Source organism: Martes martes, assembly GCF_963455335.1.
Source record: "Martes martes genome assembly, chromosome: 3".
In the NCBI taxonomy this organism is placed as follows: domain Eukaryota; kingdom Metazoa; phylum Chordata; class Mammalia; order Carnivora; family Mustelidae; genus Martes; species Martes martes.
Window position 1 is genome coordinate 5,438,067 of NC_137890.1, and position 27,217 is coordinate 5,465,283.

The 27,217-nt window shown below is 39.8% G+C and overlaps 1 protein-coding gene across 1 annotated transcript; it reads left to right on the forward strand.

The window, feature by feature from the left end:
- The first annotated feature begins 241 nt into the window (after positions 1-241).
- On the forward strand, positions 242-26,719 carry ARGLU1 (arginine and glutamate rich 1). The gene is made up of 4 exons (XM_080798199.1): positions 242-1,196; positions 9,360-9,585; positions 11,876-11,959; positions 25,869-26,719. The coding sequence occupies exons 1-4, from the start codon at positions 850-852 to the stop codon at positions 26,031-26,033; spliced, it is 822 nt and encodes a 273-aa protein (XP_080654325.1). The 5' UTR covers positions 242-849; the 3' UTR covers positions 26,034-26,719.
- Positions 26,720-27,217: the final 498 nt, after the last annotated feature.

Below are 27,217 nucleotides of genomic sequence, written 5' to 3' on the forward strand. Positions count from 1 at the left end.
GCGGCACCACGGACACGCAGCCCCGCGGCACCTGCCAGTGGCGCGACCCCGGCCACGCACTTCTTCCCCCGCGGGACCTCCGCGTCCCCACCCCTAAAACGAGAATGGAGCACGGTCAATAACCGCCGAGCCTTTAGGGCAAGCCCGGGCCCGCGGAGCCCCGGCCGCCGGAGCGTCGGCCTCCCCTCCTCCGCGCCGACGTCATCTCTGTGAGCCCCACGACCGCGGCCCGGGCACGCTTGTCTTCACGGCGCCCACGAGGAAGCCGAGCGCACCGAAGCCAGGCAGCCGCTCAGGGTCGCTCTGACACAATCTGGGGCTACTGAGACACATCCAGCTCCTAGAAAATAACGCAGTCAGTCAGCTTCCGCTGAAGCACGACTTCGTTCCCACCAAAACGTGACGGGCTCATTCTCACGGCGTCGGCATCTCACCGGAAAGCAGAAGTGCTCCAAAACTAAGGTGCGGGACTCCCGCGCCCGACCGCCCGGCTGGCGAGGGCTGGCGGAAGGAGCCGAGTGCGCTCGGAAGCGCTCGCTTGGCCTTCGGCGACCATCGTCAGGGGGCGGGGCTCGCGTAGCGGCGCGTTCCGCGCGGGGCATTGTGGGAAGGGCGGCCGGTGCTGCCGCGGCTGCCATCTTTGCAACTCCTGGCGTTGCGGCCTTGTCGTTGGAGGCGGCCTTCGTGGCGGCCGTCGACCTAAGCGAGCGATATAAAGTGAGCTGGCTGACAGCTTTCCTTCCCCCGGTCTCGACAGCACGGCCAGCCGGGGTCCGGAGGCGGAAGCGAGGGCAGTGGGACGCGTGCGGGGCCCGAGGCCAGCGGTTAGTCACAGCGTCGCCCGGAAGGATGGGCCGGTCTCGGAGCCGGAGCTCGTCCCGCTCCAAACACACGAAGAGCAGCAAACACAACAAGAAGCGGAGCCGCTCGCGGTCGCGGTCCCGGGACAAGGAGCGCGTGCGGAAGCGCTCCAAATCCCGGGAGAGTAAACGAAACCGGCGGCGGGAGTCGCGGTCCCGCTCGCGCTCCACCAACACGGCCGTGTCCCGGCGCGAGCGGGACCGGGAGCGCGCCTCGTCCCCGCCCGACCGCATCGACATCTTTGGGCGCACGGTGAGCAAGCGCAGCAGCCTGGACGAAAAGCAGAAGCGGGAGGAGGAGGAGAAGAAAGCGGAGTTCGAGCGGCAGCGAAAAATGTGAGCGCCCGCGGGGGGAGGGGCGGGGAGGCCGGGGGGGCGGGAGCTGGCGGCGCCGGCTGGCTGGGCCGGCGGGGTCGAGGGGTCGTAGGAACCCGCCCGGGAGGGTGCAGCCCGGCCGAGTGGAAAGCCGGGGGCAGCTCAGACCCACGAGTCGGCTGGCAAGGAAAACAGTGGGGCTGGCGCAGGAAAGGCTTGGAGCGGGGAACGCGATTTTGGCGCGAGAGAGGAGCCGAGTGCCGGAAGTAGGGGGTGGAGCTGAGAGTTCGGTGGGAGAGCGGCCCGGGCCAGTGAGGGCGAGGGATGCGCGAGCCTGAAGCAAGACGCGCGTGCGGAGCGGCTGCGGGCCCGCTGGTGGAGAGCCGAAAGGAGTGAACCCTCGGGAAGCAGATCGCCGCTGGCCCGAGCTCTCTTGTACCGAAGCTTCAGTTTGGGACGGGGCTTCCTCGGGAATAAGACACTAGGTGGTCCCGCAGGACACCCCCAAATGCCTTTTCTGTTAGTGCATTCCTTTTGTTAAAGATGGTCGCGGTTGCGTTTCTTTTTTTTTCGAACCTGCTCGGTTTTTGTTATTTTGTGAGCCGTAAAAACAATGCACACCCTTGAAACATACGTACGATGAGTTTTGACGCTTGAATTCACCTGCTTAACCACCATCCCAATCAAAACTCACTCCCTTCTTTATACTTCTTATTTATATTGCTTTATAATTCTTTGTGGCAAACTTAAGTGCAATCCTGCTGTTCGTTTTCCTTTTTAGTATACTTTTGTTTAAAAGGCACTTGAGTATTTGCTTTTACTTTCACATTGCTCACATATAGAACCTAATTTAGGGAAAATCAGCGTCACGGTAAGGTTCCCAGCTTGAAATACTGTTTGGGTAAAAGTGTTTTTGAAAGAGTCATCTCTCAGGTATTTTTAGATCCAAGAGTAGGTGCAGATAATTCCAAACTGATCTTTTGGTTTTAAAATGTGGGGTTTTGTTTTGGTTTAAGACCATGGTCCTGTGATTCTCTAGGTATTCATTTCCCAAAGTTAGTTTGCAGATTCTCTCTCTTTAACCAACCGTCTTCCTCAGTTCTTGAATTCATGTGTAGAAAGTGCACATGAGGCAGGAAACTTAACTGAATTTAGATCTTCCTGGGACGGATACATGTGTACTGAATTGTCTAGGGATTTAAAAAAATTTTTTTAAGATTTTATTTATTTATTTGACAGGGATCACAAGTAGAGAGGCAGGCAGAGAAAGAGGAGGAAGCAGGTTCCCTGCTAAGCAGAGAGTCTGATGTGGGGCTGGATCCCAGGACCCTGGGATAATGACCTGAGCCGAAGGCAGAGGCTTTAACCCACTGAGCCACCCAGGCGCCCCTAGGGATTTTAAATTTTTATGTGTTTGGGTTTGTTTTATGTAAATTTTCCAGCAGAGTGTTTCTTTCTTTCTTTCCTTTTTAAATTTTATTTATTTATTTGTCAGAAAGAGAGAGAGAAAGCACACAGGCAGGTAGAGAGGCTGGCAGAGGTGGAGAGAGAGGCAGGCTCCCCGCAGAGCAAGGCGCCCGATTCGGGACTCGATCCTAGGACCCCGGGATCATGACTTGATCCGAAGGCAGCGGCTTAACCCACTGAGCCACCCATGGGTCCCCAGCAGAGTGTTTCTGAGAAGCAAAGTTAAGAGGCATAGGACTGGAGCACTAACAATATTACAGAGGAAGCAGTACCAGGAGAGTTATTTTGCTGCATACCTTTATTTTCTCTTTATGTAGAACTGTTGACATATGTATCTGTATATGAAAACCAAATACAAGTAATTGTTTCACAACCTTGATTATATAGAATCCAGGTTTTTTGGTCTGGAACAAGATCCTTCGCTGTAAAAATGCAGCTCTCAGATGTCAGCAGATGAACATTTGAAAGATTACTGAAGACATCTCTGAGATAATTTTTCCATTTGAAAACAGATGTCCAAAGAGAAATGATTTGCCATTCACTAGAAAGCTAAGACTGGGAAAAATGAAAGAAACCTGGTATGCAAAGAATAATTAGAAGTGTTTAGCAAGCTACACATGAATAGTAGAGACAAAATACAAGGATTACATGAGAAAATTGGGCAGCTGTATAGTTCCAAGTTGACAGAAGCAACAAACTGCCATTAGCATTTATGAACGGAGGAGGGGGCAGAGCTAGCAGACATCTATACACCGAATTCCTCTGTGCCATGCAGTAGGTACTCCTTAAATTTGGTGTGATGTCTTGGAAATAACAGAGGGAACAATGGAAAGACCTAGGTTTTGGAGCCATGAAAATGGGCATAAGTAGTTGTAGGTCTACAAGTCTCTGAGATTAGCTCATTATTCAGCTAATAATTTATTGAGCATTTAATAAGTGCCAGATACTATCCTAGGTGTTGTTAATACAAAGATAATCGATCCCTGTCCAACAAGCTTTAAAGACTTAGAAGTAGCTACATTATAATACAGTGTGGTAAATTCATTGATCATCATGTGATCATAAAAAGAAAGATGGTGGATAGGTAGGCACCTTCTAAGGAATGTGGGTGGTAGATAAAGAGAAAATAAGAGACTGTCAGGCAAGGCACAGGAAGGTTCCTGTGGACCAAAGTGGAGTCCCCTCCATCGGTGGCAGAGTAAAGGAAGGGAGAGAGCGGAATGGCCCTAAAGAGAGGTTAAACAGTGAACATTGAGTGGAACAAGAAGGTGTGTAAGTACTAAAATCATGGAGTGACTGGGGAGGTACATAGTGGCTGGGAATTAGGAGAAGTGTCTTGTGTGCCTTATTAAGGAGCTTGGATTTCATCCTAGAAACATGAAAAGTTTTCAGGAGGTGAACAGAGTGGGCTTCCCCCCCCCCAAAACTGCACGAAATGCTGTAGGATCGATAACTAGATGCAGTAGAGCCACATAGGTGTAGTGAGGTGGTGGTTATTGGAATGGAAAAGAGGGACAGATTTAAGAAACATTTAGTGCAGATAAAACTCGATTGGAGCATAAGGGAAATAAAACATGAATGTTGGCTCTCATGTTTGTATTGTGGCTGTTGCACCTCAGCTACCAAATGTTTAAGTAACTGTTTGTTGTGGCAGACGGTTAAAATGTCAGAAATCCGGTGGATGGAAGACAAGAAAGAATCAAGGGGAGCTTCCATTTGTCACTTCCACTGTAGGCACTTACATTTGGATATGGTGAAGTTATCTCAGGTTGATATGGGAGACTGAGGCCTGCGAGAAATGTTGGGGAGGAGATAAAATGACCCAGGAAGAGCATGGAGGCAGAAGAGCAGCTGGTTCACAGGACTGAAAGACCCTTAGGGAATGTTTGTTGGAGGAAGACAAGTGCATCGTGGAAGCAGAGAAGGGATGTCAGGAGAATGCATGGTGTCCGAGTACTTGAAGCAATGCAGTGTGAGATGAGAGACCGCGAGACAGCAAAATTAGATTACTCTGTTGGGCTTAACCAATTAGAAAGTTTGTGGTAATACTGCAAACCAAATTGCTTTGCTCTTTATAGTCGTGAGGCCTTGAATAAATCATCTGTGAACTTGATTTCTTTTTCCCGAAATGGAGATACAGGTCTTGCTTATTATGAAGATCAGAAAAATAGTGCAGTTGCAGTATCTAGACATACTTGGCGTGCAGTGGATATCAGTAAATAATGTTGGGTCATATAATTTATGTACATGCAACCAAATTGAGCCTGGTAAATTTAGGATGTTATCTTATGAGTTACATTAATACTGTGAAAGGTAGACCTTAAGCATTAAACCTTTTTTTTTTTTCTCATTTTTGAATAGCTGATTCACGTGTTTCAAAATTGAGTTCAAAAGTTCTACCTCTCTTCTGTGTACCAGCCATTTCTTATGTAATCTTTTGAGATGCTTTATGAATGTTGTATTTACTGTGCATGTTGAAAAACATGGGTAGCTGTAAATGACTTGGAGCAAATCAGTAAATGTTAATGGTATAATAATTTACTGTAGCCTGTGATAATCTATGTTTGATTATGCTTAATGTTCAACTGCATGACAGATAAAGAGCCTTCTAAATTAAAGTATCTAAACTGAACTGGGATCTATACGAGTGATTCTCAGAATACTTGAAGAGCTCATCTTGAGAGCAAAGAGCAGCTTTTATGCGTAAATTCAGTATGTGGAACTGTGCGTTTCGGGGAAGTTAGGGCTTTAAGACAAAGTATTAGGGCATAAGATCTAGTTGATGTTGATAAAAATTTTTTATGAATTTTTTAAATAACCAGTTTGGTAGTTACATCTTTCTGTATGCTCTTGCCTTTCACTTTTGTCCTGGAGAAACAGTGTAGGGTAGTGTGGTGCCTAAGATGATTAGCTTTTAGAGTCCACCTAGGTTGGGAGTCATCTCAGCAAAATGCTGTGAGCTGGAGCCCAGCTAATAAATTGTTCTATGCCTGAGGAACCATCAGAGATGTAATCAATGATATGGTGTATAAAGCTGTTGGCACAGTATTTGGTACCATGTCAATACCAGATTACTGCTGTTTGCTGATGTTATGGAGCACTTCCTAGAAGTAAGCTCCTAGGGTTGAGTTTGTGTTGAAAAATATTTCTGTGTATATTATATTTAAAATAATAATATGGCCAGTTGCTGTATACAAAGTCATACTCCTTACTATATTGCCTGGCCCTTGCTGTTTTAATAGTTGACATTTTAAATTGATTGTGACTGGTGTGTTTAAATTTCTGAAAGCATGGAGAAAATGGGGGCCTGATGTTTTATATACTAGTTCCATCAAAAACAGAAGCTTCATCAGTGGCACAAATTCTTAGGGAATATATTCAGCAGAGGAGCCTGAGGAAAAGATTAGGGACCCTAACCATCAAGAAAAGTGACAGTTCCTATGGGGAAAGTTTGCAGGAGTGGATAGACAATGACATTAAATGATACTCTTTTATGAAGTGCTCATGACCAAGTGTTTTTTTTCCAAGAAAGTTTCAGTATCTCTTATGAGAGTTAGTCTCATAGCTACTTTATCATTGATTATGATAATAAATTTTTCATCAGTAAAGACAGGCTCATTTTTAATTCAGTTGTACATTTTTTTTAAAGATTTTATTTATTTATTTGACAGAGATCACAAGTAGGCAGAGAGGCAGGCAGAGAGAGAGGGGGAAGCAGGCTTCCTGCTGAGCAGAGAGCCCGACCTGGGGCTCAGTCACAGGACCCTGGGATCATGACCTGAGCTGAAGGCAGAGGCTTTAACCCACTGAGCCACCCAGGTGTCCCTGTACATGTTTTTTTGTTTTTGTTTTTGTTTTTTTACTTAAGTGAGGGGAGAGGATAATTGAAGCAATACTTTTCAGGGCAGAAACTGAAAAATTCCTGTACAGATTTTTTTTCTGATTACTGAAATAGTAATTTTAACTGTACTGAGAATAACAGCAACAACAGAAAATCCCATACTTGGTAAACTTGCAGGGGAGCAGTTCTGCTGTGGTGCCCTGACCTTGCCTGTCTCCACATGGAACCCAGCAGAAAGGCTTAATTACAGTCATGGTGGTATGTCCTGTGGTTCCTCTAGGAACAAAGGGAGATAAGCAGCCTTGTGAGAAACTCCACTAGGCCATTTCTCATCCTCCCAGTTTCATTCGAGGTTGGGACTTTCCACTTGCCCTCCCCTCAGGCTATAAAACTACTGTGCTGTCCTTAGATTGACTCCTTAGCAGCAGAGCTCCCCACTGCCTGTGCCTCTGTTGCGGTCATCTGGCCCCTCGGGTTTGGTGTCCATGAGTGGGACCAGAGAGAGAGCTCACACCCTACTCATCTGGCTTTTGCAGTAAGTAATAAACTGAATTAATTTATTTAGGCTTATTTTTTCCTTACTCACCAACTCTGGAAATGTGGCCCCATTAGCCATTGTGCTACTGCTGTTACCTAGGGACTGCTTGAAAAAACCCTGAATATGTATCAGGTGTCTTCCATCTTTACCAAATTCCCAAGTTGTTTGGCAACTTTTCTGATGATAAGCTAACCTAAAGCCTTCTCCCATTCTTCGCTCTCCTTTTACTTTATATTGAAAGTTTTAGTTGAAACTGTTTTACATTGTCCTTAAGAGTTGAATTGTACCATTTTGACATTTTAAAATAAAATTTCTTCTTAGACTTCTTTACATTTACTAATACCATAAGAACCAACTAGCAAAAAAAGTATGTTTATGGGAGTGCTATATACATCTAAAACTTTGTATTATGTAAACTTACCGATATATGCAAAAGTAGAGAGAATATTATAACCCCATTGTACCCATCATTCCTGTTCAGCAGTTATCAGGTTTACTTATTTCGGCTCATATTTCTCTCTTTGGATGAAGGAGAGAAGCAGAATCTTTATATTTGAAATGTAGTTTAATTTCTTCTGAAATCACTGCCTATTTTCCTTTAGATATTTCTGGCATTTTAGTGTTGGGAGTAGCTAGCTTTCTCTTTTATTGAGCTGCTATAGATAAAGGCTCCTTGAAACTACCTTTAACTGTATTTTTTTAGAAGTTCAAAAGGAAAAGGAGCATAGTTACATAGTAGTAGGCTTTCGTATCTTTTTAGATAAAAATCACCAGTAATTTAGTGTTGGGAGGAAATATTTAAAAAACAAGCAACAGAGTCTTCAGAATGGGTATTGCATATATCTAGAACTTAAAATTGTGTTCTTTCAAGTAGTACTATCTCCTTGACAGAAAAACAGATTATAAATGCAGGAACTGAAATGAATCAGAATGTTAGAGATATACTGGTATTAGTACAGTATCACTGAGAATAAGTTAACAGAAATTGAGAATGAAAGCACTTGAGTCAAATTGGCATCAACCCCCCAAAATAGAGTTTAGTTGAAGTGGATTTGGGTGTTTAAAGGTCACTTAGACGCTATAAAGTCTTTACTAAACATGTAAATTGAATGACTGGCTCATACATATTTATGAGTCATCAAAAGATACAAAGGTTACAGTTTGTATTTAATTTTGTGGGTTGTGAGAAAGTTGAAGCATTACTAATAACAGATTGCCTTCTTGGGATTTAGATATACTTCCAGAGCCTCTGAATTTATTAATTTAACACAAATTATTGTCTCAACTAGTGCAGTTTAATAGAAAATACAATGTGAGCTACATCTGTAACTAAAAAATTTCCAGTAGCCACATTAAAAAGAAACCAGTGAAATTAATTTTAATATATTCTGTTTTTAAGATGTTATTTTAACATGTAACCAAATAAAAATAACTATTAGATTTCTTATACATTTTCTTCATCCTGATCTTCAGTTCAGACTAGGCACATGTGACCAAGAAGCTATCGTATTGGCTATCAGTGGTATAAAATGTGTATGGTTTACACTGTAGTACCTTGGTAAATGTCAGTATTTTCAGTGCAGAATTTCGTTTTGAGTAATTAAGTTGTTTTTATAATCTCTAAGTGTGATTAAAATAATTAAAACAGTATCATGCTTCATTGAACTTTTTATTAGAACTGGCAATATATTTTCATCCACTTTCCCATCTCTTGAAGAGCTTTTAATTGAAAATCAATTAACCAAAGAAAGAAAAGGTACAGTAAAAGGTGTTAGGTTCAGAACCTGAATTAAGTTGGTCTGTATTTTCAGTAAAAGTTACACTACATTGCCTTAGCAGTCTGAATCTTTTTCGTTCTGTATTTATTTTGATTTTGCTAGTGGGAATGGGGGAGAGGAGTGAACTTTGTCTGAATTGCTTGCTACATAATACTTTCTTTGATTTCTGTAGCTCAACCCTTAGACTGAGTGCATTGGCAAATGAGCAAGTCTGTACACTTCACAACAGCTTGTCTTTTCATTATGAAGTTGATACCCAAAAAGTAGATTTCTTGTTTCAGATTTACTGTAAGTTCCTAAATTAAAACTAATGAACTAAGCTCCTTTTGTATACATACCAGTCATTTTGTACTTAGAAAGTGATAGAAAACAGAAATACTTCATATTTATTTGAATTTCTGTATCCCTTAATTTTGGTATCTCATATTTCCTTGAATGTTGCATAAAATGAATTATAAAATTATAAAGTTAGGCTGTGTGTTTGACAGATTTAGATCTTGTTTTGTTTTGTTAGGTTTACTTATATTATCTAAGTCATTGTTTTCTCCTTTGTTTGCTAGTCGGCAGCAGGAAATAGAAGAAAAACTCATCGAGGAAGAAACAGCACGAAGAGTGGAAGAATTAGTGGCAAAAAGGGTAGAGGAAGAATTGGAGAAAAGGAAGGATGAAATTGAGCGAGAAGTTCTCCGAAGGGTGGAGGAAGCCAAGCGCATCATGGAAAAGCAGTTGCTCGAAGAACTCGAGCGACAGAGACAAGCTGAGCTTGCAGCCCAAAAAGCCAGAGAGGTAACGCTCGGTCGTTTGGAAAGTAGAGACAGTCCATGGCAAAACTTTCAGTGTTGGGTGTGCCTCCTGCTCAGTCCAGAAAGAGATGGAATACAGACTAATTCCTTTCTCATCTAAACTTAACATTGCTGCGAAAGTTAATTTTTTAGCCTTATTCAGAAGTGCTGACTGATATTTAAAAGTTATTTTCATAAAACGTATTCAAGGATACTTTTTGATTTAATGGAACTGGCTTACATATTTGAGAAGTGTTTGAAACTTTTGCCATGGCTGCAGGACTTACATTCTTTTTTGGGAGGGTGGAGGGAGACAGGGAGCGGTAAAGGGAAAGGGTAAAACCCACCTGTGGGTGTGTGTTCTTCTTCTCTGTGTATCGTTCTTACTGCCCAGACTGCGAGAGGCTGTTTGCCTTCAGTCAGATTACAGAGAGCAGGGCCTGACATTGAGTGACAGCACCTGCTTTTGGTACATAGGTTTCCTTGCTCTTCTTTTTGTCCTTTTATCCCTCACCCCCTACCCCAAATCCTGCTTCAACACAGTGGACTAATTCTAGCACTCTGATCATAAGGCCCTCCATTTTCCTAATGTGTTTCAAAGAATCTTTTTAGGAAAAATGTCCAGATTATTCATCCACTTTTTTAGTATCTACTAACAACTCCTTTTTTTCTCTAGAGAGTTATGAAGGAACAGGTTGTCCTTGTCTGGAGTCAAGCTAAACACATGATTTGTTTTATCAGCAGCTGGAGCAGAAGTTGAAAATGTCTTTCTGTGAGACAGTAATTTGCTACTGAAGCTTTATGGCTTATTTGCACTGATTACTCCAGGTTCCTAAAACTTGTTGAAAGTCACTGAAACACTTAAGGCAAATTACTTCACGGCCCTGAGTGTCCCTTGACGTAGTTTGCATAATGAATATGAATTCCATTGGTGTATGCCATAGAAAATCCTGTAGTTACATTTCCTTGAACTTAAATGTTTGACTCAAAATACGTGTCTCATATCATTGTTAATCTTGGCCTTATTGTGGACAAGCTGGCATCATATTAAACCTCTCTTATTTTCCAGTAAGCTTAGCGTTTCAAATGCATTTTCCCTTGTGCTGTCTTTAAGTAGATACATGTGTCTGTATTTGGTAGCTATCACAGACTGTGCAATTGAATGTATGAAATTTTATTTATATCAGTGCTTTTGATAATGAAGATAATTTTGGAGTAATGGTGCTGTCTTGTAGCGAGTTATTAATCATAGGAAGATTTTTTTCTCTTCATTTGCTTTTTGTTTCATATTAACAATTTTTTTTTACACGGACACAACCCTCTGACAGTCTTTCCAAATATTAAAATCATTTGAATATGTATGCTGTGATCTGAACACTGCCCAAACCATCAAGCAATCTTCATATAGTTTGCATTATAAAATCTCATTAAATTCTCCAATAAAAAATAAATTACAGAATTTTATTTCCGGACCATGCACCCCCTGGATTCCTGAATTTCAGTTCAGACTGTAGATGACAAGATAAGCTGCCTTTAGAAATTGTCAACATCTGAATGTTAAGTCCATTTTCCCCATGGAAGAGCCCTTAGTTCCATGAAGTATGGATTACCATTTGTATTTTTCACTAACAGTAAATGTATTTTTCTTATTAATTGTTTGCCTTAGGAATGATGAATTACATTTTTTGTTCCTTCTTACCATAAACATCTGCATTCCTCAGCTCAGCCTTCCTTGTATGTTGTTTCTTTATAAATGGTTGAGCTGCTGATGCAGGTATTGCCAAGCTAACAGTACAAATCATTTTAAAGAGGAAGCTGGCGCGTATGGCAGCCGAGGAGCACACTCTGCAGGACACTGGACAAGACAGTAAATATTCAACTTTTAATGCTGATTAAAGGAGTATAGGTAAAGAATACGTAGGTATACATAATTGGTGAGACAAATATTCACTTTATTTATATTTTATATATTATTTTTTTAATTTGGTAAATACTATCCAGTTTTGTAGTTGTCCTTGTTGATTTGTGTGATATTAAAGTATTAGTAGTAATTGCCAGGAAACTGTCATTAGGGAGGGTTTAGTCGGTTGCTGTTTGGACTGGGAGGGATGATTTAAATTTCGTGCTAGCAACAAATTTTAGTGGCTGCACAGTTTATCATTTGTCAGACAGAAGGTAGCTATATAGCTACCCTCTAAGTCAGATCAAAAAAGTTCAGAGGAAGATTAGTAAATATTTATCAGTAAAAATAAACATTTTGTTTTTCTAACATCTTAACATGTCCTCCCCTTTAGGAGGAAGAACGTGCAAAACGTGAGGAGCTAGAGCGAATACTGGAAGAGAATAATCGAAAAATTGCAGAAGCACAAGCCAAACTGGTATGTATGAAGCATACATGAAAAGTATTTTATATTTGCTTTATTTTTTCAGATTTTATGGGATGATTTTGTGCTCTATGACCGACATATTTCTTGGAGTTTTCAGGGCCCTTTTCAGGGATTTGAGGCAAGAGCAGGAATGGTTGACTAGATTTTAGTAAGTGTCTTCCAGAGGAATCTTATGGGCTATCCAGAAATTCTACATATATGGAGAAAATTCTAAAGTTTGCAGTGGTTTAAGACCGGTTTTCTGGGAGATTTGGACTAACCCCACTCCAAAGGTTTTCTTTTACATTTACGCCTAAACAGTAACAACAAAGGTTTTGGAAGTATTTAAACTAAAATGCAGCATTTCACTTCACATTAGCTACCCTGTTTACTAGGTAAAGTAGGTAGCATATGCTTGGTAGTAAGTGTATCAGACTAATAAGCTCTTTTCCTATTCCAAGTTAAAATTTAGCAAGGAATATGGAGACTGAAGTAATTATAATCTGAGAATATAAAAGGTGATTCAGAGCAATTTAAACATTTTAATAAAGAAGCCAATATAAGAATATTGAGGTAGTTTTTTAAAAAATAGAAAAAGAACTAATCTGTTTTTTCCTTTTAGTTCTGTTTTTTAATGCTTTCTGAGTTTTTGGTTTGTTTCTTTGTTTTTAGCACAGGCTAGCATTTAAAGTGGAGTGAAAAAGTAGAACAAAAATTTTGATGTCATAGGGTTTTCCATTTAAGAGTATATACTTTGAAGCAGTCTCTGTATGATAAAATAAGCTAGAATTAAAGGACTATGGATATAAGGAAGCCAAAAAACAAAAGGAGAATAGGCTTTGGAAGGAAAAACTTTCTTTTCCCCTTGAAGGTAGCATATAGGAATTCTGTTTCATGGTAAGAATATGTCAGAGATGGAAGGAATTTACTTAGGGTGAATAGGGGATGAGTGCTATTTAGTGCCCAGGACTAGAGACATGGCCCAGGAGGTAGTCTTGGTTCTAGACATCTTACAGAAGTTTTATCTAGTTAGAAGTGTGTTGAGACTAATACAGTTGTAAGAAGACATTTGCTGCCAAGTCATACTGTTGACTTGGGGGGGAAAGCAAGTTGTAAGCACCAAGTGAATGATTTAGAAAAAAGAAATTCTAGTGACTGTTCATAAAGGCACAGAAAAAGATCTGAGTTGGGCTAAGTAACTAATTGACAGTAAATCCCAAGGAGAGTAGGAGTGAAGGAGGAGGACCATAAGTAATGTGTCCTATAGTTGATACGGTAACTTTTTACATAAACTTAAATCTACGGGGCAATTAATTCTAAAGCATGAGGTTTTAAAAGATAGCATACCCCAGAGAAAAGCCAGTACTGGAAATACCCAAAGCAACTTAGCATGATGACACTACGGATTCTTAGCTAATACTGCTGTCCTGGCTGTTACAAAGGCTGGCATGAAAATACCTCTTAAGGTAGAAAATACCTCTTAAGGTAGAAAAAGCCCTGTGAATGATGATGCACTATGAATGGATGAGGAGTAATTATAAGATATATCACTACATGATCATCAGTTAGTATGTGATAATACCTTTTTTAGTAATTCTGTATGAGAAGAAAATCTCAGTGTAGGTAGGAAGGAAGATGGAAAGTAGGAACCTTAATTTGAGTTTGGAAGGTTGAACTTTGAAAGGTAAATACAGAGTGGTTTTTAAGGTACGGATATTTCCAGAAAGGAGGAACAGTATAGTTGGTATTTAACATGGTGAATCAGAATTGCCAAGCAGGTGGAATAGAATTCCTCTTAGAATGTGATAAAAAATTCGTTAGCATGGTGAGTTCAGTTTTTGGGTCTCCTGGAATGCCAGTGACCTACAGAGCAGAGCTCCTCAACTTGTTAGGTCCTGCCAAGATCCCTTCTGATCCTGGACTGACTGTCTGGTGCTTAGGGGAACTTGATTGGGCTCTTTTATTCCTTTTGGCAGCTTTCTTTGTTTACTGACATGGACCTTAAAAATATGACTTCTGTGTATCATTACTGGGAAAAGATTAGCAAGCTTACTCTAGAGCAGTGCTTCTTCACAAGTGGTAGTAATTGGCCAATTTTTGTTCTTGTCTTTTAATCCTAATTTGTTTCAGACCTCTACTTTGCGAAATATAATTAAGATGAGTTACTAGAAAAATGAGGTCAAGTGGCTATAAAAGCTTCTAAAACACTTACTTCTGGCTTCTACATATCTTGTTATAGATCCATTACAGTTTGCAGACTGTTGCTGATTCATGAGCCATACTTATAGACTAGCAGTGTTCTAGAATATTTGAGTTTGATAGAATAGGTTATATAGTGACATTATTTTGACTGCATGTTATCAGTAGACTTTAGTGAAGAGATGTCTTGGAGAAACGAAGTTTGAATTTGTGAATATTTGGTAAGGATTTGGACAGAACTCATTTATTTCCTATATTTAATAAAGTTGAAGTTTAAGAAATTATTGTCCACATTGGAGAAAATTAATTTTTACTTGGTTCTGTTGGCAGTGAGTCATAGGCTTGCAGGGAAAGTGGAGCATCCTTTGTGTTGGAAAAGACGAGGAAATGTTGCTGCATAAAGATGCCAGGCACATATGGAGATTTCTTTAATTTTTGTTCATTCCTTATCCTCTCGATTTTGAGCAAGTTCATTTTTATCTTTTTACATATTTATTAGGAAATATTACATGGACTATATTGAATGTCCCATTAGATGAGTAGATATTTAAGAAAGGAAGGAGAGTATGCTAGTGTTGTAGATAGCATGGGACTTGTCCTGGTTATGTCAGTACTGGTCCTTTATCTTGTTGCGCCAGCAGTTCTGTTTGCTTTATGACATCATAAATTTGCTAGAAATGTGGACCGCTTCATTGTATGATGAGAAGAATGTGATGCATTCTTTCTTCTAGAGGGCAAGGGAGGAAGAGGCAGTAGCCAAGCTTAACTATTCACATAATCTATATTGAGAAGTTACTATGTCTAAAAAGCAATTTTGAAATAAAAATGGACAATACCTTAAGTTCTCTTGAAGTATTTAATGTATTAATGGTGGAGACAGGGACAATCCCAAGAAAAGTTTAAAATAATAAAGTATTTGGTAGTGGGATGTGTGGTAATTGGCGTAATTGCCCCGGGGTGGCCTGGGAACCATCCTGGAAAAAACACCCATGAGCCCAGCCTCAGTGGCCAGTGAGGAATTGAATTTACAGTGGGGGCAGGAGTGTGAGGAAATGAAGCCTGGCAGAGGCCTTTTCAGGATTTTGTAGAATTAAAGGCGAGAGTGTGTGGGCTCTCTGAGGATGGTGGGCTAGGCACAGTAATAGCTATGGTAGTAAACCAGCTTTCTATGTAGTAAGAAGTTTGTGGGATAAATAATGGTAGACGCTGTCTGAAAGCAGATTAAAGACAGGTCGGAAGAGATAGTACCCTGGGGGAGATTTCTTAAACATCATAACCATGAAAGAATAATGCAACAATTTCTTACAAGTCAGTAAAGAAGCCTGACTCCCTAATAGAAAAAGTGAAAGATATACATGAGAATTTATACAAGTAGAATGAAGAGTGCTATAATCAATTCTTGAAAATATATCCCAGTATCCCAGCTTCTGTAGGAAAACTAAGAAGGGACTCCCCTCCCCACACACACACACATCCTTTCTTTTTTCTGTAGTAGTAAATACCAATAGAAAAGACTTTTTTTTCCCTCATTAGCACCAAATGTTGGCAAGAATAAGGTATAAAGAGACCTTTTATGTGGTGATGGAGGGAGTGTATAATGGCCCATAATCATTTTAGAAAATAGCATTGGATCAGTAAATATCAGTAACCTTAAATCTGTTTCTGAGAATTTATCTTGTGAAAACTGCATCAGATACAAATAAGGTAATACAGAAAAAAATTCTCACCATGTTATTTAGAATAGTGAAAATTTTGCAGGTTTTTAGGTGAAGTATATAACCTGTGCTTACAGTTGGTTTTTCTGTAGTCTTAAAGTATTTGGTAATACAGGGCAAATAGCTAAAAACAAAACTTATGTATACATTATCTTGCTAATTTGAAAAGTATACTTGCACAGTTTAGTAGATGGAAAAATATGCCAAAATGCTAAGTATAGTTATCTCTAATTTGGAGACTTATATGTAACTGTATACTTTTCTCCAGTTCCTATATTTTATACAACCAACATACATCACTTTCATGATCACATAAAAAAAATTATGAAAGAAAGTAAATATAAACCACTCTTTGATGGACTTATAAGTAGGTCCTTGTGACAAATGTTCACATTGATTGCAGTAATGACTGTAATAAGGACTGCATTGGCTTAGCCACGTGGGCTCTCTTGTATGTGAAATTTTTTTTTTTTTAACTTTATTTATTTGAGAAAGAGCATGAGTGGGGAGGAGATAGAGAAGCAGGATCCTTGTGAGCAGGGATCCCAGTGTAGGACTGAATCTCAGGACCCTGGGATCATGACCTAAGCTGAAGGCTGACGTTTAACCTACTGAGCCACCCAGGTGCCCCCCGTATGTAAAATTTGTATGAGGTGCTCCAGACCAAGGGTAGTTTTTGTGCACATTCCAAATTGTTTGTCAGGATGCTTGATTTTATTGGTTCAGTAGGAGGCAAAAGAATATTACTCAACAGACACGTTTTAGTCATAACATCAAACAAGAATTAATTCACATGTGGTTTGGCTTGACAGGATTTGGCCTTTTGGCAGATTGGTTTCTAGTTCTGGCTTAGTATTGGCAGTACACAACTCTCTTCAAATATTTGAAAGGCTCTTGTTAATACAATGGAGAATTTTAACTTTTTAAAGAAATGTTAAAAATGTTTAAAGAAATGTTAAAAATTTTTTTGCTCCTCTTTTCCGTACAGATTTTTTGTGATGTGTCTGGGAAAAGCCCAGGTATTATTCTGAAATGTGTAAGAATCTTACCCAGAAAGGGAAACAAACTAATAAAAGTGATAGGAGTTGCTTGGAATTAAATGTCATTTCAGGAGGCTTTATCAGTAGAAAAATGGCCCTCAGATTATTAACTGGTGAAGGAAGATGGTAGTAAAATGGAACCTGGTTAATTTGCATGTAAATACTTGAACTATAATAAGAGACTGACAATTTCTAATACAATTATAAAAATTATTACATTATGCTGATATGGTAAAATTAATTTTAACTGGGAAACTTTTGATTTTTTTTTTTTTTAAGATTTATTTATTTATTTGAGGGAGAGAGAGAGTGTGAGTGCACAGGCTGGAAGGACAGAGGGAGAGAGAATCCCAACCAGACTCCATGTTGAGCACAGAGCCTAATGGGGCTCAATTTCATGACCCTGAGAGCATGACTTGAGCTGAAACCAAGAGTTGGACACTTAACTGACTGAGCTACCCACATGCCCTCGAAGTTTTAAAATATATGCAAATCATAAGTCTACAGTGTATTTTTGCTCCTTAATAATGAAAGTAGTTTTCTCCTTACCCACTTGCCAAATAGGGGATTTACCATGTTCATCATTCCTTTGAGAAATGAAAAAATAGGACCATGTGTGGAAGTTGATTATATGTGAAATGTGTTCCACAAATTTAAGGGAGATCTCACTTTGCAATTTAGAAATTTCTTTGGAAAATACCCCCCCACCAACAAAAAAAACCTATGTATTATATGTCCTGATCCCTGAAATCTGTGAATGTTACCTAATGTGGCCCCAAAAAAGGGTCTTTGCAGTTACGATTAAGTTAAAGATCATGAGTTAATCCCACATTATCCACCATGCTCTAAGTGCCGTTGCATGTATCGTTACAAGAAGAAGGCAGTAGGAGATTTTTTTACCACGCAGTGCATACAAAGGAGAAGGCTAAAGACAGAGCAGAGAGAGATTTGAAGATTCTGGCCTTGAGGATTGGAGTGATGTGGTCAGAAGACAAGGAATCCAGGCAGCAACCAGGAGCTGGAAGAAGCAAGCGGCAGACTTTCCCCTCAAGCCTCCTGAGAGAGCATAGCCCTGTTGACACTTCAGTTTTTGGACCAGTGAGACAGATTTTGAATTTCTGGCCTCCAGAATAATTTTATATTGTTTTGAGCTATATAGTTTGTGGGAGTTCGTTGCCTAAAAATCTGGAAGTGGTTTCGAAGTTGGACAGAGGTTGGAAGAGTTCTGAGGCATATGATAGAAAATACCTAGACTGCTTTAAAAAAAGACTGTTGGTAGGGGCACCTGGGTGGCTCAGTGGGTTAAGGCCTCTGCCTTCAGCTCGGGTCATGATTCCAGGGTCCTGGGATCGAGCCCCGCATCGGGCTCTCTGCTCGGCGGGGAGCCTGCTTCCTCCTCTCTCTCTGCCTGCCTCTCTGCCTACTTGTAATCTCTGTCTGTCAAATAAATAAATAAAATCTTTAAAAAAAAAAAAAGACTGTTGGTAGAAATACGGGCTTCAAAGGTGCTTCTGGTAAGGGCTTAGACAACAAATGAAGATGTTACTGGAAGCTAGAAGGAAAAGGAGGTCCTTCTAGTGGTAGAAAACCCAGGTGAACTGTGCCCTACAGCTGTGTGGAAGGTGGAGCTTGTAAGGGTTGAACTTGGATATTTAACTGAAGGTATTTCTAAGTAAATATATATATACTTACATATATACTCTAAGTATACTCTCTAAGTAAAGTGTTGCATACAGCCTGCTTTCCTCTGGTAGTTTATAGTAAAATTCAAGGAGATAAATAGATAAATACAAATAGATAAATAGATAAATAAACTGATAACTAAAAAGGAATGAGCACTTGATGTTTGGAGGAAATTTCAGCCTATCTAGATTCCAAAAGATGCTAAAGTTGGTTATTACTGTTAGAAAAACTCTGGAAAGAAGACCAAGATTATGACTGGACAACCATTTGCAAGGGCTGAAGAGATTATGCATGTGACTCATAGGTTTCCTCAGCCACTTTAGCAAATGCCAGGAGTAAATGAGATTTTATCCAGGAAAGATCTGTTGAGGAGCCTCTTGTCTAATGGCCTGCCAGATGTGGGAGACCCACAATGTTTTCAAGGTTGCTGTATCAGCAGAAACACTGCCAACTTGGACTGAGAAGGACAGAGGAGGACACAATGATGAAAAGACTCTTAAGACTCCCAGTAGACTTCCATATAGGAAGAGTGACATGAGCACAGAACAGAGAGATGTGAAGATGCTGGTCTTGAAGATTGGAGCAATACATGTGCAGGCCAGGAAGTCCTGGCAGCCATCAGAAGTTCGAAGAGGCAAGGAGCACATTCCCTCCGAGAACCTGCAGAAGGAAGGTGGCCCTGTCAACACCCTGAGTTTGTTCCAGTAATAATGATTTGGGACTTATTTGCCTCTGGAATAAATTTCTGTTCTCTTAAGGTATCCAGTTTGTGCAGCTTTGTTACAGTGGCTACAGGAAACTAATATAATCGGAAAGAGAATGGGCCTTTGTTACTACAGTGAGCATATAGAAGTTAAGAGCACAGTATTTAGGATAGTTAATATTGATGTATTTACACATTGTAAGAAACAGGCAAATATGGCATGGCATCAAATGTAAATGTCAATCAGATATTTTAATTTGGGCACCTGGGTGGCTCAGTGGGTTAAACCTCTGCCTTCCGCTCATGTCATGATCTCAGGGTCCTGGGATCGAGCCCCACAAGGGGCTCTTTGCTCAGCAGGGAGCCTGCTTCCCCCCCTTCTCTCTGCTTGCCTCTCTGCCTACTTGCGATCTCTGACTGTCAAATAAATAAAATCTTTTTTAAAAAAATAAGTATTTTAATTTGAGGGTGGTGGCTCAGTCGGTTAAGCCTCTGTCTCTAACTCAGATCATGATTCTGGGTTCATGGAACCGAACCCTGCGTCAGGCTTCCTTGCTCAGTGGGGAGTCTGCTTTTCCCTGTACCCCTACTGCTCCCCCTGCTTGTGTGCCTGTGCTCTCTCTTTCTTTCTCTCCTCAAATAAATAAAATCTTTTGAAAAATATTTTAATTTGAAGTGAAATGGGGGAGTTATGGAAGGATGTGTAGTCAGTGAGAGGCACGTTTCCAGTTGATAAGATAAAAAGCTCATTTAAGGTTACCTTAATGTATTTTGGGCAACAATTTTTTTAAAACTTCTGGACGTGAATGTATTGGCATCGTATAGGGTGGCTTGAAGGACAGTGTCAACCAGAAACCCACTGAAAAACCCATCAGAAGATGGGGCTTGGATTGGTAAGGTGGCTGTAGGAACTAAAGAGAGAATGAACTTGGTGAGTGATACAGTGAGAGGAGGAGGAAGGAGGAAGTGGAGGAAAAAGGAAGGGAAGAAAATCTGGCATAGGAACCAGAGAAGATGTCATCTTGCTGACAGCCAAGTGTCAGCAAGCACTTTAGAAACTTCCACAAAAGGGAAAGAACGACCAAGACAAACAGAAGAACTGACTTGAAAGAGAATTGGGGGTATAGAAGATTAAAAGAGCCACATCTGGATGAGATCATTTTTTGTGAAATTTTAGGACATGATAAAATCCTGAAGGTTTGAGATTGCTCTTTTGGCAGTTTTCCAGAGCAGTCTCTCCAGACCTCTGGAGGACAGGGCTGCTTGTACCGAGGATCCCAGGTCAGTCTCAGTTGTCCGTTCCTTGTCCGTTCCTTCTTGAAGCCGTTGTCTCCACTTCAGGTAATACTGAATCTCAGGAGATGTTATACTGGGTTGAAGTTCCAAAAATATATTTAAGATTGTAAATATATTTAATAACTGGGCAATTAAATTGAGAAGGAAAGGGGCTAGGTAGAGTGGCTGGTGTTAGGAATTCTCTTTAGATGGTAGCTAATATCTTATAATGACAGTATATACTGTAAGAGTTAACTGTCAGAATAACCAAGTCGCCATGAGCAGGGATTGCCTTTTTTAATCCTTTTGTGTGTTACCTTTTTTAACCTTGTATATTAATAACTTTAAAACATTTTACTGATCCGTAGTTTGCTAAGGGTCAGAATTAATTATGTCAAATTTCTTTTTAATATTTTTTCATTGCTTACCTGAAGTGGGATATACATTACACTTGTTATAGAGGGGAGGATGAATCAAAGAATTATAAATGGCAGAGTGGAATAGGATATGTGTCTGGGAAGGTTAAAATGTAGAAATCCACTACCATTTCTGTGTAGTGGCAGGATTTCCTAATTGTAATACTTTTCATTCTTTCCTATCGTTTTTGTAATCGCTTCTGATAACAAATACTTCCCTCTTTGTATTTTTAAAACTTTATAAAATTTCATATGTATTTTGAATAGAGGTTAGATTTCCGCATCCTTATTTACTGAGAGAAACTGCTGCTGAGGATCACCTTGATGCATAGTATTCTAGAACGTGTGAGAAGGAGAAGGCTTAGGAAAGAGTAATTTTTTTAAAGATTTAATTTATTTTTTTGAGAGACAGATGGTGAGAGAGAGAACACAAGTGGGGAGGAAAGGGAGAAGCAGGCTCCTCGCTGAGCAGGGACCCTAATGCAGGGCTTAGTGCCAGGACCCTGGAATCATTACCCCTTAGTCAAAGGCAAACAGACACTTAACCAACTGAGACACCCAGGTGCCCCAGAAATGAGTAATTTTAATAAAGGCACTGGACCCTCTGGGTAAAGGGGGAGTGGGGCAAAAGGTACTGGGAGAGTAAATAGATCCTTCTACTAGAATGATATATTTTGCTCTCATATATTTCATCTCAACAGTCACTCTTTGGAATGAGGTGCAAGGTTGAAAGCCACCGTTGTGAGGGTTCTGGACTTAATGGCAGAGGAAGGCCTACCCTAATTTCATGGCTCTAGTATGGTGGATGTTAGCTTTTTCTTGGGCCTCCGTGATGTCCATTATGAAATCCTTGTAGCAGAGTTTAGTATTGTTTGTCTGTATGAATGCACATACACATTAACCCCCCCATTGGAATAGTGCTTTCTTTTGCATACATTTGAAACAACAGAAGGCTAGAGAAGGAGTAGTGGATATTCTGACAAGTGGAGTCATCAGGAAAGAAATGGCATGTCAGGTTGCAGAGGGAGGCTAGGGTTTAGAAAAATACTTAGCAGAGAAGGTGTAGGTTCAGACCTCACAGATGGATTTTCATCATTTGAGAAGCACTATATTAAAATAGGCTTTGGGTTTTGCTTAGGTAGTCTGTCTTTGCTGTGGTGTAATTGAATAGCATTTATGCTTCGTTTAAAGCTATAATGGAACAAAATACAAATATTTATACATAAAGACAGGATATTCACCTGCTTTCTTCATTTTTAAAAATCATTTCATTATCAGGTACTTAAAATAGGCACTATATGCTTAACACTAAAGGAGAACCAGAGAAATTGTGGCACCCCCCCCCACACTTTTATCTCCTATATTTGTAGACCTCAATGAAATTGAAACTTCCTTTTTCTTTACCCAACCTAAAGTTAATTTCAGTGTAGAACTAGTATTTCCTATCTATTAAGGAAATGACTTTGCTTTAAAAATCTTGTTTGTTTTTAATTTAGGTAATGGGATCACATCATTCAAATTTATTTTTCAGAAAAATAAATGGTTATATCTTTCCCCCATCCACCTACTTTTCATTACCATGTCTAAAGGGTATATTCAGTTATGTTTTTTGTCTTTTTTTTTTAGAGTTTAAAATGCATATTTTGGCAGATATAAATACATGTATTTTTATTCTCCCCTTTTTGTAGAGAAATAGTATACTATATATAGACTGTTTGGGACTTTGTTTTTCTTAACAGTGTAACTTGGGGATTTTTCCATTTCAGTATGTAGTGATTCCTATTTTTTGTTGTGTTTGTTTTAACTACACAGTATTCTATTGTATAGATTTTCCATAGTTTAAAAGTCCCATGTTGGGGAATATTTGGGTGTTTCCAGTCTTTTGCAAGCTACGTCGCTTTAAAAAAACGTTGTTCAATTTCGCATGTATGCAAGTGTTATTTATAGGATCTATTCCGGGAAATTCATTTGCTGGGTAAAAGCATTATGGAGATAGAGCTTTGGTAAGTAGTGCCGATGTACTCTTCATGAGATAGCATTATGTATCTTTGGAATTTGTCAGTATGATAGGGTGAAACATACTGTGTAATTTTAGATTTCTCTTAAGGGTTAGGTTGTGATGTTCAAATCCTTCTCAAGGTTCTAACCTGCTTTTCTAAGGGCTGAGTTAGAAGAGTAGGGAAGAGTGAATCTCAGTGTTAATATTCATAAGGGTTTCCCAGGCACATGGACACACAGTTAAGATTCTTTACCTTGATTTAATTGTACTTGCCAAACTTTTACCCAGATGTTTGATGATTTGTTACAAGTGGATAAAGGAATTGGCATATGAATTCCTAAAGATGATCAAAGGCAGTTAATTCTTTTCTCTTGTAATTATCAGTGGAAGTCTAAGCACCAGAGTGGTGGTTTGAAGTGGGTGTACAGGTAAGGCTTCGGTAGGTGGGAGGAACGGCATGAGCAGAGGAGAGGCGGAAGCAAGATAGAAACGAAGCATCATTTGAGAAAGAACAGTGTATATACAGTGAGAGCAGGATTATAGAAAGTCTTAAATAGTCTGCTCATTTGGGAAGTTAGGCCATTTTCTGCACGTGGTGGGAGTCACTGGAAGCTTGAGGGCTGTAGGAACAAAACGGCGTTCCGAAACGGGGAGACTGGTAGCATATTCTGTAGGGTGGATGAGGAGACTGGGAACAAAGAAATCCCGTGAAGTCTCTGAAGGAGGTGGGGCCCCCGCGCTGGTGCGGTGGCCGTGCATATGGGGCTCCAGGTGAGACGTCGCAGTGGAAAAGAGAGCATGAAGGAAGTAATAACCGACTGGTTGGCTGTTTGCTTGTGTCAGGGAGGAGGGAGGAGACAGCTACAGAATATGGGTGGCGGTAGGGAAGGTCATAGAAAGGGCTAATTTAGTCTATGGTTAGGTTTGGGGAATCTGAATCTTGGACATGTTGAACTTTGAAGGTTCCCAGAGGTCTCCCTGGTGTGTGTCCAGTAGCTACACCTACTAGCCAGCTGTAGCTTAGGGACAAGATCTGAGAGATGGAAGATCTATTTCACCTGTCTGTTGGGTTTTCCATCTTGCCTGCTGACCACATTGCCAGTTTTTTAAAACTTGATCTTTATATTTGACCTTTACTTAATTACAGTGGATTTGCCTTACTGTCTGTCTACCTTTTTGTCTACATCCCCACCATCTTAAAGTAAAACAAACCTATTTGTGTTACGTTGGTATTTAAAAGTCAGGTTTTTGTTTTGTTTTTAAACATTTTGTGTTGCATACCATAGTCCGTCACCTTTCCTGTCCTCTGCCATAAAGCCTGTAATGCAGTCACATTGAATGTTACTATTTCTGAACAAAAAGCCTATCAGTGGAGACAAACACAAGTGAACAGGTAGAGAGCCTTAATGTTTTGAATCACCAATGTTTCATATTAACGTGGGAGGGGAGAAAACTTTTGAAAGACCTAAGTTCAAATGAACAGAAGAATAAATAAAGAGGTCATTAGCATTGTAGTTCTGACCCTCTAGAAAATAATTTTAGTGGAGATGGAAGCAGTGACTTTAAAATCTGACTTTGGGAATAGGAAAGCATTCAGAGGATGCAGTGAATGTTTTTTAAATTGAAGGTGATTTTCCTGAGGTTTAAAACCCCAGATTAGAGCAGGTTTTCTCAACCTTAGGCCTATGAACATTTAGGGTTAGATAATTCCTTGTTGTGGGTGGGGGGTGACTTGTGCATTGCCAGATATTTAATAGCATGCCTGTCCTCTGCCCACTAGATACCAGGAGCCACCCCGCCACCCCCCTCACACATACCCCCCCATTCCGTTTGTGACAGCCAGAATCACCAGCACATGTTGCCTAATGTTCCTTGAGATGGGAGGGGTAAAACGGCACCCGGGTGAGAAGTAAGGCTGTGGGTGTGGGGTTTGGCGGGGGCAGCAGGAGGGAGAAGAAGAATTGCCTGAACTTTTTTTTTTTTTTTTTTTTGGTGAAGACGGGAAATGTGTATACAATACAGCACAGGAGGAGAGTTGGTTGCGGAAGACTAAAGGAGTTGAAGCCCTGCAGAAGTTAATTATGCCAGTGTCCACTTGAAAGGGAAAAGCATTTTGTAGTCACCTAGGTGAAAAGGGTCTTGAAGTTTTTTCTCTCCAGAGAAAGAGGTCTTTAGTATTTCTTGGTTGTATATTGATAATGTAATGTAGCCCCAGTAGAGATTTTTCTCTTAAAACTTTTTTATGTCTTTCTAATGATAAATCTGTAGTAATTGATAGATAACCTGCTCTTTGGGTAAATCGATGCCTTTGTTCATAATTGAAAATCTCTTCATCTGATGCACTGAAAGTGTAGTAGGACAAAATCTGTGCTGATTTTAAAACATGATTTTGAAATTGCCATTTTCAAAATACGTAAGTGCTTTTTTTCCGATTTTTTTTTTTTTTTTTTTTTTTTTTTTTTTTTTTTTTTTTTTTTTAAAATTTATTTATTTGTCAGAGAGAGAGACCGAGAGAGAGAGTGAGCACTGGCAGACAGAGGCAGAGGGAGAAGCAGGCTCCCCGCCGAGCAAGGAGCCCGATGTGGGACTCGATCCCAGGACGCTGGGATCATGACCTGAGCCGAAGGCAGCTGCTTAACCAACTGAGCCACCCAGGCGTCCCTTTTTTTCCGATTTTTGAAACCATTTTTCATAACAATCGGAAAATGTAGGCAGTATTAACAAGGAATTCTTTTCTAATTCCTCATTGTTTTTTCCTTGATCACTTTTTGTGTGACCTTAGGAGGGTTTTATTCAGTATAGTGTTGTTTGTAAGCAGTCACATGGTCTCCCAGTATTACTACTAGAAGACAAATTCACAGAAAGTTCTAATGTTTACTTTTTACTTTCAGGCTGAAGAGCAGTTGAGAATTGTTGAAGAACAAAGAAAGATTCATGAGGAAAGGATGAAACTAGAACAAGAACGACAACGTCAACAAAAAGAAGAACAAAAAATTATCCTGGGCAAGGGGAAGTCCAGGCCCAAACTGTCCTTCTCACTAAAAACCCAGGATTAAATTGCAAACTGAACTTTTTACAAAGAAAAATGGAAAAACTTTGTATGGTAGCTTCATGTTGAAGTGGTTTTTTTTGTTTTGTTTTTGGTTTTTTGTTTTTGTTTTGTTTTTTTTTTTTTAATTTGGAAAATCTGGAAAAGTTAGCTTGTTCTAATAGGGGCTATGCTCTGCATTCCTTTTTATCCCCCCTTAACTTCCATTAAGTCAGATCCTTATCAGATCATTGTTGTCTTCTAGAAAGTGATCTATTTTTCATCTGTTTGGATTCTGTATTAGTGGTCTGAAGAAGAGCAGATCACTTTGTAAACTGGATGGTCTGATAAGGTTTTTACTGACCCATTGACTTCAGAGTTATACTCTGTCTATTACATCATAATGCTGGTTTTGCTGACTTTTTGTTTTTTTATATATTTATAAAAAAAGAAAAAGTTGGAAATTGCATTGGACGCTCCCAGGGTGTTACTGGACCTCTGTGGTGTATTGTTAAACCAGTGTCCTTGTGATACTGTTGCTCTTGATGTTCCTGATACAGGTAAGGAAACAGTTGGTCAGCTCTGGTACAAAATATATATACAGTTCAGTATTGTCTCTGTTCAGTTTGCTTTTATTTCATGGACAAAATCAAACCAGCATTCCCCATTGTGTAAATAAATGATTTTGCTGAATAAAGTAAAGTCTTAAATTCATATGTTGAAGCAATTTTTTTTAAAGTTCTGTTAAGTCTTAAAGAGGGTGGTTTACTTTTTGATGGTCAACAGTTTAGAAATCCTAGAACTGTGCTCTATTTCCTCATTTATACTTTTAACGTAGGATTTATATGTACATTAAATATACTCCTGAACTAGTATTTAATGGCTATTTTTACAAATACCTAATTTATGCTGCTATGGCAATTAAGACATCAGTATTACCTGTAAGAAAGACTAAGCACCCAGAAGATTTAAATTCTCAATCCTGTGCCTCTGTTTTAGGATAGAAGTATTACTACCACGAATTATACTTAATAAAAAACTAGAAAAATGCTTCTAAAAATTTATAGAATCTTAGATTATTTTCAAAGTGGGCCATCAGAAAGAACTTAGCTTTGTACTCTCACAAAAGGCTAAGGTAGTCAAATCCTCTTCATTGTAGGGTACCTGCACGTTTATTTTCAGGACAAACACATTTAAACTTCTTACAAGTTT

Coding starts and splice junctions, on each gene's coding strand:
- ARGLU1 (XM_080798199.1), top strand. CDS start 850: ATGGGCCGGTCTCGGAGCCGGAGCTCGTCCCGCTCCAAACACACGAAG. Junction 1,197..9,359: donor TTCGAGCGGCAGCGAAAAAT/GTGAGCGCCCGC, acceptor TTTGTTTGCTAG/TCGGCAGCAGGAAATAGAAG. Junction 11,960..25,868: donor CAGAAGCACAAGCCAAACTG/GTATGTATGAAG, acceptor TTTTACTTTCAG/GCTGAAGAGCAGTTGAGAAT.